General features: G+C 41.3%; 1 protein-coding gene and 1 long non-coding RNA gene across 3 annotated transcripts in view; one reads left to right on the forward strand and one right to left on the reverse strand.

Moving 5' to 3' along the window:
• Nucleotides 1-15,996, forward strand: part of LOC112545553 (uncharacterized) — a 55,385-nt gene that overhangs the window by 10,621 nt on the left and 28,768 nt on the right. The gene's annotated exons all lie outside the window — the stretch shown is intronic.
• Nucleotides 4,097-15,996, reverse strand: part of PDE1A (phosphodiesterase 1A) — a 289,140-nt gene continuing 277,240 nt past the window's right edge. For both annotated transcript variants that reach the window (XM_075933755.2, XM_089779787.1), the window contains 2 exons: nucleotides 9,921-10,040; nucleotides 4,097-9,555 (listed from right to left, as the gene is read on the reverse strand). In XM_075933755.2, the coding sequence (XP_075789870.1) occupies nucleotides 9,964-10,040 (77 nt within the window). In that variant the 3' untranslated portion in view covers nucleotides 4,097-9,555; nucleotides 9,921-9,963. The remainder of the gene's footprint in view (nucleotides 9,556-9,920; nucleotides 10,041-15,996) is intronic.

The raw sequence follows: 15,996 nt of genomic DNA on the forward strand, positions 1-15,996 counted from the left end.
TTGCCTACCGCTGATGTAACTCTTTAGGTTTCCCAATTAACATCCCAATCCCATGAGGTGCAGATTACACAAATAGGGTAGTTGAATGTGACTTGATATGCCTCTCTGGTAGACATTAGTACTTCACTGCACTGCACTCTACTAGTATAAAAAATAACCAATAATATAATTGAATAACAGAAGACGTCAATAAGCGGAACATATCCCTCATATAATACCACTAGCTGCAACACTGTTAGGCATGGTTGAATTTGACCCCTTGTGTTGTTGAATTTGGCCAAATTTGGGAGGGTTAGAAATGATTACTCTTGACATTCTGAGCAAAGCTGAACTTAAAAAAAAAATCAGGAAAAAAAAGACATTTAGGGTTGACCCAAAATGGAAATTTTAAACTTTTTCTTGCTGAAATAAAACTGAAAAAAAAAATCAATTAGGGTTGAACAAAAAATTATGTTGGACCTGAAACTGACTTTTGGGGTTATAGTTTTTTTTGTTTTATTTAGGTTTTTTTGTACACTTTTTGTTTTGCATACATTTAGCTAATTTTTGTCAAAAACCATTATTTTAAAACAAACAAACAAAAAAGCAAAACATTTTGTTAAACTATAAGTCACAGCATCCAGCAGCCAGAGGCTTGGGGGCACCCAGAGTATAGGGCTGCATCTTGTTTAATACTCACCCATGGTGCTACTTTCATTTAATGTATCTAATTCAACCTGTGGAACTCCTTGCCAGAGGATGTTGTGAAGACCAGGACTTTAACAGGGTTCCAAAAAGAACTGGATACATTCATGGAGGCAAGGTCCATCAATACTTATTAGTCAGAATGGATAGGAATGATGTCCCTAGTCTTAGTTCGTCAGGGGCTGGAAATGGATTAAAGGCGAGGGATCACTTGATGATTCCCTGTTCTTTTCACTCCCTCTGGGGGCATTGGCAATGGCTACTGTTGGAGGACAGGATACTGGGCTAGATGGACCTTTGGTCTGACCCAGTATGTTCTGATTTTTTTTAATCAATTGTAATTTTGGGCTTCACATCATCTTCACAGTCCTGTTGCAGTCAATAAGCATGTGGCCTATGTAAGGATTTCAGAATAAGGCCCTAGATGATGATAAATTCACTTTACAATTATAGTCCAAACAAAAATTAAAAGTTTCTGTTCTTTTACTCCCAGCGAATCATAGGTTGAATTCAATTCTGCCTAGGGGGGTTGTGGAATCTCAGTCAATGGAGATATTTAAGAGCAGGTTAGACAGACACCTATCAGGGATGATCTAGACCAGTGCTTGGTCCTGCCGTGAGGGCAGGGGACTGGACTTGATGATCTCTCAAGGTCCCTTCCAGTTCTAGTTTTCTTTGATTCTATGATTCTGGTTAGTGCTTGTGCTGCACCCATCACTGTGGTATCTGAATATCTAATTTCAGATGCAATTTGACATTGGATTTGTTCTTAACAATGATTGGCACCATGGGGTTTAAAGGAATAAAATTACATCCTTTATACAAATATTTAAATAATATGTAGAATTCCAAAACAATTTTAAGAAATTGGGGTACGTCTACACTACAGCGCTAATTCGAACTAACTTAGTTCGAATTAGTTAATTCGAACTAAGCTAATTTGAACTAACGCGTCTAGACCTAAAAACTAGTTCGAATTAGCGTTTTGCTAATTCGAACTAGCATGTCCACATTAAGTGGACCCTGAACCGGGGTTAAGGATGGCCGGAAGCAGTGCCGGCAGGGCATCAGAGGAGGACTTAGAGCGTGGAGATGCTGTCTCAGGCTAGCCGAGGGCTGCGCTTAAAGGGTCCCAACCCCCACCCCGGACAGACAGTTCTCAGGGGTGCCCCGCTTGCAAAGCAGTCCTGGCTTGGAGTGCCCGGAGTACCCACACTGGGCACATCACAGCACTTGGCCATCAGCCTGGCTGCACTTGCCGCAGGCTGCCATCTGGGGAGAGGGGGCAATTGGGGGGCTGCAGGAGAGCTTCCACCCCCAGAAGCCTGCAGAGCCAGCCCAGTCCTCCCCATCGGGGGCTCGTACCCCATTCCTCCCTCACCTCCTTCCACTTACCCTTCCCTAGCCCCTTTTCTTGATGTACAAAATAAAGGACAATTGTGTTCAAAAATGGAATCTCTCTTTATTGAACAAAACTGGGGGAGACTGGGAAAAGGAGGTGGGAGAGGGGAAGAGAGAGGCTGGGAGAGGGGAGGGCAACTACAATGATCAGGGGTTGGGAACAGGTCCCATATGAAGAGAGGCTAAAGAGACTGGGACTTTTCAGCTTAGAAAAGAGGAGACGGAGGGGGGACAGGATAGAGGTTTCTAAAAGCAGGAGTTGGGTGGAGAGGGTGCATACAGAAAAGTTCTTCATTAGTTCCCATAATAGAAGGACTAGAGGACACCAAAGGAAAGGAATGGGTAGCAGGCTTCAAACTAGTACCAGAAAGTTGTTCTTCACAAAGCAAAGAGTCAACCTGTGGAACTCCTTGCTGCAGGAGGCTGTGAAGGCTACAACTAGAACAGAGTTTAAAGGGACGTGAGATCATGTGATGGAGGTTGGGTCCATGGAGTGGTATTAGCCAGGGGGTAGGAGTGGTGTCCCTGCCCAAGGTTTGTGGAAGGCTGGAGAGGGATGGCATGAGACAAATGGCTTGGTCACTGTCTTCGGTCCATCCCCTCCAGGGTCCCTAGGGTTGGCCACTGTCGGCAGACAGGCTACTGGGCTAGATGGACCTTTGGTCTGACCCAGTACGGCCATTGTAAGCTCAGGGCTCAGGGTCGGGGGTCTCAGTGGACCACCTTGATTTTCATGCACACCTGCTCCTGGGTGGCCAGGCTGGCAGCTCTCCTGCCCTAGCTGGCCACTTTCCTGTGCCTAGTGCGGAGACCGTGGACAAGGTCCACGATGTCCGCACTAGCCCAGGCGGGTGCCCACCTCTTGCGGTCCTGGGCAAGCTCCCGGGAGCCGCCAGCCTGGTCCCGGGAAGAGGGGGAGGGCTGGGGGGCATCGGGTGGGTGGCTCGATCCGTGCCAGGTGCAGGGTCTGCTGGCTGGGTGCTGGCAGGCTTGCACCTGGCACGGGCACCGTACCCAGCCCGTGCCCCTTTAAGGGCTCCGGGGCCGGGAGGGGGGCAGACAAGTTTCCCTGGTGTTGGCCAGAGTGGCCACCAGGGAAAGCTGGGGAGGGCTAGCCTTCCACTAGTTCGAATTAAGGGGCTACACAGCCCTTAATTCGAACTAGTAAGTTCGAACTAGGCTTAATCCTCATGGAATGAGGATTACCTAGTTCGAACTAAGCGCTCCGTTAGTTCGAATTAAGTTCGAACTAACGGAGCGCTAGTGTAGCATCTATGAAAGTTAGTTCGAACTAACTTTGTAGTGTAGACATACCCTTGTTTACCAAAAAATAAGCTGTCACAAAGCAGTATAATGGGCATCAAGAGCACAAGTGGTATTTAAAAGACAATAATAGCTTCATCTTCACCTCATGTTTTCTAGCATCTTCATGGTTTTTTTCAATTTTGCCAGCCTTTATGCATCACTTTAATAATTAACTAGTTAATTACATCACTTGAGGAAATGACAGGTTGTTATGAACTAAAATATGAGCCATTTGAGTTCTGTTGGAGGGCTGTAATGTTGGCCAACCTCTTCAGTTTCATTGGCCTCCACATTGGAATAAAGTTACTATAACCAAAGTAGCTGCATGATAAAAAACAGAACTTTTTGCAGGGATGTTCAGCTTAAAATGACTAAGATGCTGGACCTGCAATGATTGACATACATATTTATGAACATAACTAGTTTGATTGACCTCAGTAGGACTACTGAAAAGTGTAAGATTTTTAAAGTATCAGAGGCTAAGTTATTCCAGCTCTTCATTCATACCAGACTCATCACATTTGGGTATGGGGAAAAAGTGTTGTTTGGAGCCCTGTTAAATAATGAGCAGGAAAGTTAATCAAATCCTAGAGAAATGAAATGTCTCAAATATTTTTCCATAATACAGTTTGGACAAAGCATTTATGTGTTTTTAAAATGTTTTCAATTAAAAAAAAATTTAAAAGAACTAAACTCCATCAGAGGCCAATATTTGGATTATCTTTATTTTCCAGGATCTGATTTTCAAATGCCAAGGAGAGTTCAACGTCAGTGGGGGTTGGGTGCTTAAATCCTTTCAGTGCCTTTGTAAAACACGACAAATTGATTTTTGCCCTGAGCTAAATCATTGCAAATCCAAATCTTGACTTACCCTTTTGATACCACTGGAATTTCACAGGATTTACACTCATAAAAGTGAAAACAGTTTTTGGATTTACACATGTTCATAGGTTCAATCTATTAATATTATTTAAATAATAAATGGCATGTAACCTCTAAGGATTTGCAGAAAAAGATAGGACACTTGTGTACTGCAATATTACCTGAAACTTGCAATGAAAGAACATGTGTTTTGCTTTAATTCTCTCTTGCTGTCACTGGTTATCAACATACATCAGTATAAAATACATGATTAAAAATCTGTTGTTATACCCTTACCACTGAGATCTTGAATACCATTGTTAATATTTCTACAGTGAATTGCATGGAATGTACAGACTTACGAAAAGACATAAATCCTGCCCTGTGGAGCTCACAATCTAACATAGGCATAGTCCAGACAAAGAATGAGGAATGTGACGCAACAGAAAAAAATCGAATGATTTTGTTTACCTTTGCGTGTAAATTTCAATATAAGACTGTCCATTGATTTCAATGGGGCTATGTCTACACTGCTGGGTTTTCTGCGTACCTTTTCCGGATTCATTTTTCAGAAGAGGCTTTTCCGACATTTGACCCGTCTACACTGGGCCAAATGTTGGAAAAACCTCCTCTTTTGGGAGAGCCCTTATTCCTCATAAAATGAGGAATTCAGGGCTTCCAAAAAAGTGCGTCTGCTTTTCCAAAAAAAAATTTGGAAGAGCAGATGTTCTCTGGACGCAGTGGAGTTTTTCCAGGATACATCCAGTATCCTGGAAAAAATCTCCGTAGTGTAGACATAGCCTGGGTGTTGGATCAGAACCAGATATCCTTGATCTATAGTCTGTTGCAGTCACTATGAACTGACTTCAGTATGCTTTGAATTAAGCCCTTTGTTCCAGATGTGGGTCCAATCTTAGGAACTCAAAAAGCCTAATTGACTCCGATGGGACCAATCACACATACCACAGTTTGCAAGATCCCATGTTTGCTGGTTATTTTTTTCCTTAATGTAAGATTTTAGGAGGACAAGCCAATCTAAGCATAAAGGTTAACAGTGGCAGGCCAGCTTTAAAAAGGGTTAAATTCAATATAGACTTGAGAAGGAAAGCAACATTGTTTGTCAAGCCGGAGGTGGCATGAAAAAAAGATCAGATTCACAAAAGGGAGAAGGATTTGGTAAAAACCATTTATGCGGAGTCATTTTTTCCAGAGACAATCCATATGCAAATGATCAAACATGCTTCAATAAAAAAAACTTGTATTGACACTCAAATGTTTCACAATCTTTGCCCTCAAATATGATTTATTTAGCAATATTATCATAGGAAATATGGACACAAACAGCAGAATTAAAACACAAGTTTTGTAGGTTGAGAATTAAATAAAAATACTGTCTAAATCATAATCCATAACTATATTACAGAATATACTTATCAGATAACTCAAGATTAATAAAATGCAAAATGAAACTTTTGAGGTCCTTGCCTATGGCTTCTCACTGTACTTTATCAGGAATTTTTATAAGACAGTGGTCCCCAACCTTTTCTCTGCTGAAGCACACCTTCATATCTTTATTTATTTTGAGACATATCACCATATTGTTTTCAAATGGACTCACCCTCTTATCACCTCAGTTTAAGCAGTGTACCACCCTTGCCACTCACAGAATGTACAATAAGGTTAACAATGTTAAAATTTAACATAATTAAGTACATTGCACAGACTGTGATAAGTAATTTCAGCTGACTCATATTCAGCCCACAAGACCTCAGTTCTGCTCCATTCCCACCCAGAGCCCATCAATGCTGTCCCCTTTATTTTATCTTCCCCATCACAACATTTCTTCCCCCAGCACCTGCACACCCTAATTCAGCCTCCACACCCCACCTGTTTATCCTGGGATTGTTCCCTCTTCCAAACCTGGAGCAGCATTCCCACTCCACTTACAGACTAGGGATGGTGACTCCAGGGTCTCTGCCCCCATCCCTGGCCAGCAGCTTTGGGAGTGAGGGGGTAGACAGAGGAGCCAATCCATTGCTCACAGAAGGGGAGGGAGATTCAGTTTTGATTGGTTCCTCTGCCTCTGGAGGTGGCAGGGCTGTGAGGCAAAAGGCCAATCAGATGATGCCTCTTTCACTTTCTTTCCATAGCCACTCTGCAGGAGTCAAATTTACTATTATAATATTTAGAGAGGCCTCATTCCAGAGAGCAAAAATACAGCATGAGATTCAGCTCTGACATTAATTAAAATAAAAGGGAAAGGTGGTTTATTTTAATTCTTACATGGAGAATAATTCTGTGGCAGACCTGTTCAGGCCTTACAGCACACCAGCTGAGGCAGATGCATACTCAATCCCCATTTTTTATGGCCCTATGCAATATTGTGTTTAGTGTGCCCTCGAATATGTAAGAGGAAAATTCATCTTCTTACAGAGACCTCATCGCAAAGTATATATACCATTGAGATCCATATTATGTTATATTTTGAAGACTCAAATAAGTGGTGCACACATCTCAGGTTGATTCTTCCCACTGAGATAAATTTTACCCTCTATAGAGAACTCAATATGAAACAAAAATACAATTTTACTGAAAAAAAAAAAGAAAATTAAATAGAAGGCATTCTTGAGAAAATGGAGTAGCCTCCTTCACTATTTCAATGAAGTCCATCACAGTGCTCAAATATGTAATACAAAATGACAAGTCAAGTCATTACACCCAAGATATATTTGCACATTAACGATCAATCCTGAAAAGTGCCGGGTACCTCCTTTGAGGTGTGTAGCTTCCCTAACTCCCAGCCAGCAAGCAGAGTGTGCACAGTATGAGTGGAGTGTGCTGAACACCTCACATAAGGCATATAGTTTTAGTAGCTGGAGTGAATTCTACATGTTCAGGAAGAAAAGAATGCTGTGTGTAAAACACTACTGGAAATAGATATGGCCCAGAAGTCAAGTTCAATTCTGAAAAAAGGCAAAAGTTGAAATGTGGGGAGGGTGTTAAGATTTGTGAGCATTTGTGCAAGCTTTTAGCCTTCGTGAACAACATGTTTGGTAAACAGTTGCTCATAGCACAAAGATTTCATTGCCTTCATTTGCAAAGATGCCAAGCACTAGCAGTTCCTATCAATTTCAGTGTGAGCTGCAGATGCTAGGCACATCTGAGAAATCTGACCCCATGTTTTTCCAGAGGGCACCATCCTGAAATTCTTACTCCAATCATCCACTGATTTTGAAGGAAGCTTTGCAACCTAGCTGGCTGAGAGTTTGCAAACTGACGAAACTGTGTTTTCTGCTGGCATAATGGCTCTAAGGAACCATCAGATTATTTATAGAAGGGGGGCAAAGACCATTCAATAAAAGAATAAAAAGGGACAGTTGAGCGACCAAGTAACTAATGATTTGCCCAAACACTAGCAGATATAAATCCTTAGCTCAGGAAAAAAAGTATCAGGTTATGATGCACATGATACAATTTCATTTGAACATTTTCATTTGTTATCTGCACTGTACAGAAAATCCATGCTAAATACAAGCTCTGGACCAGATTCACAAAACATTTTAAATGCACTTTTTACACCTTCTATGCACAAATACTTCTTAAATTAGATCTATGCATACTAAATATGCATATTGAATATATGGCTTATATGTTGAATGACATGAGTTCCACTTTTTGGTAGTCCTTTAGTCCCAGTGCAAAGTTCTTGCATTATACCCAGTTCAATTACGGTTGCTCAGTTGTGTACAGGCCAGAAAAGAGGCAAAGTCAACAAATACAGACATGTAAGTGTGAATCAACATAAATGTGGCTATTACGTTAGTCCTTATTCAACTGGTGTGAAATTCACTCATGCCAAGGTCCAATATGAGGCCTGTTCTCCACTTTAGTCCTACCTACTGCCCCAAAATAGATACCAAACAGGTCTTATTCTGCACATCTAGAATGGTGTGAATTTCATACCCACTGAATACTATTGTGAAAGGGGCTAGTGGCTGCCTGTGAATGGTTGTTTGTTTTGAGGTCATCATCCAAAGGCATGTTAACAGAATATTGTAAGTTTAGTGGCCTATGCCGCCTGGTTAGAGTATAATGCAACCCAGAGGGCAATGGAGAGCTACAGGGTTTCCCTTTAGATTCCATATGCCGGGGCGAGTGGTTAGTTGCAGGCTGTGTGAGTCTGAGCGAGCGAGCCAGAAGAAATCATGAGTGACTTTGGAAGGAAGCTGAGACAGGAAAGGTTCCTCGCCTTGGGGACTGTACTGGCTGGAAAGGCTCATCTGGGAGTTTCTGAACATGGAAACTAACTGCTTGATTGCTGTAGGTTCCTACTGAGGTTTGGGATTATGTGAATATTTCTGTAACTAAACAGATTGCAGCATGGATTATCCTGACTCTATATCGATGAGTTTTCATGTGCACAGAACCACCCCACAAGGCCCCAAATTTCGCCTTCCAGCAAAAGGGCAACAATTCCATCTGCAAACTATTTATACATGATTTTGCTTAAATGAAGCTAATTTGTCATGCGAACATTCTTGTATCTGTTTCCTCTGCTCTGATGTTGAACCATATACACCTAATTCCAATGCAGGTGAGACTCCATTGTCAAGGTCATACTGAATGCCATAGGCCATTGTGATCTTAATATTGACAGTTATTTTACAAGTGTTTAACAAATATTTCAAAGGTCATGTTCAGGAAACACCAGGTTTTCTCCAAATTGCAGCCACAGCCTCAGGGTACATTGATTGTCGATCTGGGCAGCATGGGACAATACTAATATTTCTCTGTACAGTCCACATTCTAATTTGTTTCCAGACATCTTAAGAAATCTGACAAGTGGGACTTAAATGTCATTATGCAGTGTAGATGCATAAACAATTCCCTGTGACAGCTTCATTTTGGCTTTCCATTGCCGTCAGACGTAGATCAAGATTGCCAGCAATTTTATAGCAAACCAGTGCAAATGATACGTGCCTCGTATTTATACATATATCTCATGCTCATTTGGAAACATCTGGTTTCAGTGATGCAAATAAAATGAAGTCCAAGTTTTGTCTGAAAAAGTACTCTGGCTAGGTTTAAGAAGGCAAAATAGAAGAGGAAATAAAACAGTTGCAAATACATCCAAAACCTTGAGAACTAAGTGCCTTGAGTTACCAGCTCAGGGTTTCATGATTTTACTATCATTATTTTGCCCAATGGTTGTCCATAAAAACGGCATGGTCCTAGACCAGGTAGATAGAGATAACAGCCTCGGAAAAAGCTGAATTAGGAACTCGTAGTGCTGTTCTGTTTTTCCTGTTAACAATTAAAATGAAAATACACGATGTGACATGCGCTATACCGTGAAATTTCAAGTATTTAAAATTGTGACAATGATATATTTTAGGTAAGATTATTTAGCCTGGAAGAGAGAATAATTCAAAGAAACTTAAGATACTGTTTTAATCATTCCCTCCCTCTTCTTGCACTGTCCCACTTATTAGGAAGCCAATGTAGAGCCAACTGTCCCCCAAATTTATTTATCCCCCCACAAGCAACAGAACTATTTCTAAGGCTTTTTAAAAATTCAGTGGACATAATTTTTCTAATGCTACAAATAAACTGATTTCCCCCTGCAATGCTTACAACCAAAACTGACATGGTAAAAATGGTAAAATTACCTCTCACAATTAAAATGTCAGAAGCTTCTAAGTAGTAGCAAGTCTAGTTGCGTATCACAGCATGTTTTTGTTCAGTGACTTTTACTATATCTTCTGATTTTTGACAGAGTTTAGGCTCACCTGAAAAACACACAAATGCAAATGGGAATGTGCCTTAAAATATTAATCAAACCAACAGAATCTGCTTGAATTGTCATTCATAATATGAACCTGTCTTGTGGAAAACATATTGCAGTATGACATCTGATTAGGACTTTTTTCCTTCTTTTTCCAAGTTGCCTATCTTATACTCACTCACACTTCAAACACAACTTCCTTTTCAGAGTGAATATATGGGATTGAGTTTAATAATTTGCATTTACTAATGTGAAAAGACACAGAATGAAAGCATTGGCTCATCAGAATATTAATTAAAACTACAAAGCAATTTTAATGAGACTGTTATTAATGAAATCTTATAATAATTTTAAATATATTCTTTGTACAAATTTCAACTGCTCCTTAGAGAGAATTCACCCCTGTGAAGATGAGTACTTAAATCCTTTTTAGGAGTGAGTTTCACCTGGAGAAGAAACAATATTGCATTCAAAGCCAAATAAGACTTCCATTTGGTCAATCTGCTAACTGAAACAATACCATGTGACTTATGTATTCATTCAAAACCAAGCAGCACAGCTTGAATTTCAGCTGACGAATAGTCAAAATTGACATATTTAGATTACAGAATTTATTTGTGAATATTTTTGAATATAGAAAATTATAAACTGTGGCCTGTTTGAAACTCCAGAGGGAGGTGAAATATGCCAAATACATTTAATATAAATTAGCTGCTCAGTTCTAAGCAATTAAAAGCATATTGTGATCAGTGATTTGCACCAATAAAACCTACAGATAGTTTGCAGATTGTGGAGGGAGAACAGCAAGGAAAAACCTAGAAGGGCAGGGAAGTAGAGGAAAAAAAGATGGAGAACTGAAGAAAGACAGAGGAAGGTGTTTGAAAGAGAATAGCTTAGAAGTGGGAAGAAAGAAAAGGAAGAGGAATTTAGCTTGAAAACAGACTGGTTAGTAGAGAAGAGTCAAAGGATGAGTGCAGCAAAGAGGGAAGGAGGAGGAGGAGACAGAAGAGGAAGAAAAGCATTATATTCACTAGGGGCAAATACTTAGTACCACTGAGACAGTGGGAATTTTGCAATGTACATCAGTGGGGCCAGGATTTCACCCCCGCTTTCAGACCCTTGCAGTTTTTTGGATATATCTGAATACCATGCTCTATTGTTTGGAAAGTTAAGTCAGCCCCTGTCTCAAGTTGCTCTTTGTCTGTCTTCTTTTCTAAACGTGTCTCTGGAAGATGAAAATTCCATTTTGCAAACAATTTCAAGATTTCCACATCTGTGTCTCTTTTAAACTGAGAATTTCAATATGATGTAAAATTCTGAAAAGAAATGTTCATTTTGGGTCACACTATTTCCTCGTTGATTTCAACTTTTTATATTTTGTAATGAAAATTTTCAAAACCAAATACATTTTGGAACAAAAATTGAAATGTTTGTTTCCACAATCTCTGAATAGGCTATTCAGACATTGTTGGGCCTTTTTTTCCCCCTCCATTTTCCCTTCAAAGTTAAATTCCAGCAAAGTTGGCCTGGTTTTATGAAGTTTTTTGTTTTTGATGGAACTGCATATTCCAAAAGAATCGAGTCGAGATTTCCCTGAGCAGTATTTTGATCAATCACTCAGTTGCTTTGATCTTACTTTATTCTTTATCTATAGCAGTGGTCACCAACCAGTAGATCGTGATCTACTGGTAGATCTTGGAGCCTCTGATAGGTGATCTTGACTGGTTTGGCCAAGAGGCTATCAAATGCTGGCACTTCAGCTGCCCTTCCCCCCACTGCTGTACGCCTCCTGCCCTTTGCCTTGGAGCTGCCCTTCCTTCCCCCCCATCCCCTGTCCCCTGCTTGCTGGGTGGGGCAGGGAAGGAAGAGAAGGGGTTGCTAATGTCAGGGTACCCCTCTCCCATCATGTATTCTATCTCTACAACAGGACTTGGGAGGGAGCTTGCCGGCTACTTTTGGGGGTGGTGCGGGGCCTGGGCAGGGATGATCCCTCCTTAGCCCCACTGCACCACCTGTGGTAAGCAATGTCCAGCTTCTTCCTGAACCCCAGCCCCAGTCATAAACCCCCTCCTGAACCACAAGCCCCTGCTCTAGCCCTGAGGCCCCCCCAATCCAAACTCCCTTACAGAACCTGTACCCTGAACCCCCTCCTGCCCCCAACTCCCTGCCCCAGGCTCAGCTCAGAGCCTCTTCACACTCCCAATCCCTTAACCCAAGACCAGAGCCTGCACCCCAACCCTCTGCCCCATACTAGTAAAAGGGTGGAAGGCTGGGGGAGTGAGGGAGGCTGGAGTGAGCAGGGGTGGAGCCTCAAAGAAGGGGCACAAAGGAAGTGGGGTAAGGGTATTTGGGTTTGAGGTAGATCCTGGATTGCACTTAAATTCAAAAAAGTGAACTAGTGCTTATAAAGGTTAGGGATCACTGATCTATAGCGGTATATGTTTTCTAACTGCCATTTAAGGGCCAGGGCCTGGATTTAGCATTGTCTTGCACCTTGTCTAACCACTCACATCAGCATCAAAGTGGATTAAAATACTACCAAATCAAGACCATTAGTATTTTATACCCCTTTGCACTGATGTAAATAATGAACACTTGGTGCAGGGCAAGTCTGACATGGGATCCAGGAATCTGCCATGTCTCCTTTGAAACTAATACAGCAAAGAGTGATCAATTGATGTCAGCTGAGCCAATGTAAATTACTTTCCCACATTGCTAATGTTGATTTTCCTAATATGCTATTATATATTTGTGTTACAGGATGCTTTGAGCAATCAGTTGGCATTGCCTGTGCATGATTTCTATTACAGGTAGTTACTGATTAGACCTCTATTGTCACGGAGATTGATGCTACAATCATTTGGTTTCTCAAACGTTGGTATTTCTTGCCACATTGAGAGTATGTTGTTTCTCAGGGGGAGTTTTCTTGGAAAGGTTTGATGGTCAGGTCTGCATGAATGCCAGCCTACCCAAGAATCAGGTTTTGTTAATGAATTAGGAGTACCTGCAAGAGTTAAATCTAAGAATTGGTGCCAGAACAGCAGTTCCCAAGTTTGGATTCCTCTTAGCAGATATATGTTTCAAGGACCATTCCCCCTCTCTATTTGCAAGCATGTTGACCACCTTGCCTTGCGTTTATAATCCTTTCACATCTTTGCAGCAAGTACAGTGGTTGCTTACTCATTACCATTAGGGAATTATGTACTTTTAGTTGTCTTTTCATAGGCTATGTCTACACTGGCATGATCTTGTGCAAAAACTCTTTAGCACAAGAATTCTTGCGTTAAAGTAGTTGTGCAAGAGAGCATCTACACTGTGCTTTTGCACAGAGATGTGCTTTTGTGCAAGAGCATCCATGGCAGTGTAGATGCTCTCTTGTGCAAGAAAGCTCTGATGGCCATTTTAACTATAGGGCTTTCTTATGCAAGAAATTCATGTTGCCTGTCTACACTGGCCTCTTGTACAAGAACAGTTGCGCAAAAGGGCTTATTCCTGAGCAGGAGCATCATAGTTCTTGTGCAAGAAGCCCTGATTTCATACAGTAGAACGTCAGTTTACTTGCGCAAGAACACACAGCCAGTGTAGACAGGCAGCAAGTTTATGCGCAAGAGCAGCTGCTTTGGCGCAAGATTGCGCCAGTGTAGACACAGCCATACTGTCTCCCTTTGCTCTTCATTTACTCTCCCCTCACATCTGTGCTGTTCTTCTGAGGCTAAAACAAGAAGCAGCAGCTAATACCTCATGACAAGTCATCTCTCCGCAGAGCACCAGCAAGTATTCTATAGACCACTGTTTGGAAACCACTGGCAAGGGAACTGGGATTTGGTGGCTAGATACCACGGTGATGGGCAACACATTCAACATGCAGACAGATAGATGTTCAAGTATGTGCAAAAATGTCTGAGATATTGAGAGATGTTTTTTTGAGCAACTAACTCTGGGTTGGATCACAAGCCTGTTTGCACATGCCAGAAAGGGAAAGAGCTGTAATCACACAGGGGAGATAGGTCCTTCCTGCTAGCACACACACACACACGATAATGGTAATGCAACTTCTTGTGATCCCAAAAGTGCAAAGGGAGCACTAGAGTGGTGCACATCCATCCAACCCGAGTATATCTGTGTGGGTTGGGGCATAGCCAGGGTCACGCTTCTCAGATAGTGGCTTAAAGCCCATCACAGTAGAGAAGGGATATTCCTTTTATATAGGGGTCCCAAGAGCCATTGTGGAGTTTGCCCCCTTCAGCTTTCTGGAGGCATTACATCTTCTTTTGATAAACAAGTATAACAAGGTACCTGGCGATCACCAGTCTACTGTATTCTCTACCTTCTCCTCTCCATAACACACCACTGATTTTAAGAGCCAACACTTACCCCATATTCTAGGACACCAAGGCTACATATATGAGACACTCTTTGCTCGAATAAACAGAAGCTAGCTAGCCAACCCAAAATAGGCCAGTTTACACCAGAACACAAGCTTTTATTTAATCCTGTCCCCCAACATAAAAGATCCCTAATATCTAAAATACATTACATTATTCACTTTACAGAGGCGAGATGTCTTTGCACAATTTGTGGCAGTGTAGTCAGATGAAACCCATGCCCAAGTATTCAGGCAGAGCTTAATTTTTTTTTCTTAACTTTGCTCTGAAGCGTAATAGGCTGAAGTACAACGGTACAACTGAATCTGTGCAGTAGTGCTTGACTTTAAATGAACAACTGTACTATATGTAAGTAGTATTTCCCAAATTACTTTTGCTTGTATGAGAGATAGTCACGGGTACTCTGGAAGTGCACTGGAATTCCAGATGGAACGAACACTCCCTTCCCAGTTCAGAGTGAAGATAGTGATAGTGCCGTGTGATGACGGTTCTTTTGTTTGTTAAGTGCTACTATGCCCAGGTGGTGTGACATGCCCCTCTCCCTCCCCCATCCCAGCCCTCAGAGCCATGTGGAGGGGCACTCCAGTGGAGATTTAAAAGGCCCAGGCTCTGGCCACCACCACTGTCTCAGTAGCAGTAGTGGCAACTAGGAGCCTCAGGCTTTTCTGAATTGCCAATTTCTGGGGCAACTGTCCCCTTTCCCCCCATCGGTGGGGCTGACTATGTCACTACTGTGCAAGACAGTTGCTTTCACTGAATTGAAGACCCAACCCTTTGGGTATCACAAACAAACTGCACAGTTCCATGGACTTTTACTATAAAGGGATTTGAGTGCTACTCATTCACTGGAAACCTCAGCTCAAGAGTGAAATACTGTTTGCTTTCTTGAAAATGACAGACAAAATGTGTGAACAAGACATAGTGATGTTCAGCGACCATTCCATGATTTATACCAAAATACTGATCATTCTAACATTTACAGGGAATGTTATTATTCCACAATCAGCTTGATTTAGAGAGTTTGTTTTTCACAGAGTACAAGGTCTTTTACAGTATTCTAGTCATCTTCTTAGCATATTTTGGTTTGCTTTCTCTATACTAGTTGATGTCCTTTAACCTGAAGGATACATGCTAATTAAAGACTGTGAGGGCAATTTTTTAAAGTAGGTGACTATCTGCATGATAACCATTTTCCCTTTTGGTTATTCACATAGCAAGTTAGGGATTACCTGTTGATTAATGCTTTCAGCTGCCTAAAGCCGTTGACATTCTACAGATTGACTGCATCAGATAGGGCAATGAGCAATTTCTTATTCCATGGAAATGGCATAACAGCTTCAGACTTTTTGTACCCATAGAATGAGAGAGAGGAAATGCCTGAAGGATGCTAAACGTTAGTATAAAACTCATCTCTTTTCATATGTTCCTTTGCATCTTGCACTTTTTCTTTTTTTTAAATGAAGAAACCCCATTTTAAAGAAATATTTTCATAAAAATCTGTAAATTTAAAATAGCAGTTCTTCTACAGACAAAGAACCTTGAGCTGATTTACAGGACAAATGTGTATGTAAGGGT

The sequence above is a fragment of the Pelodiscus sinensis genome, chromosome 7 (genome assembly GCF_052426305.1).
Source record: "Pelodiscus sinensis isolate ZL-2025 chromosome 7, ASM5242630v1, whole genome shotgun sequence".
NCBI classification, from domain to species: domain Eukaryota; kingdom Metazoa; phylum Chordata; order Testudines; family Trionychidae; genus Pelodiscus; species Pelodiscus sinensis.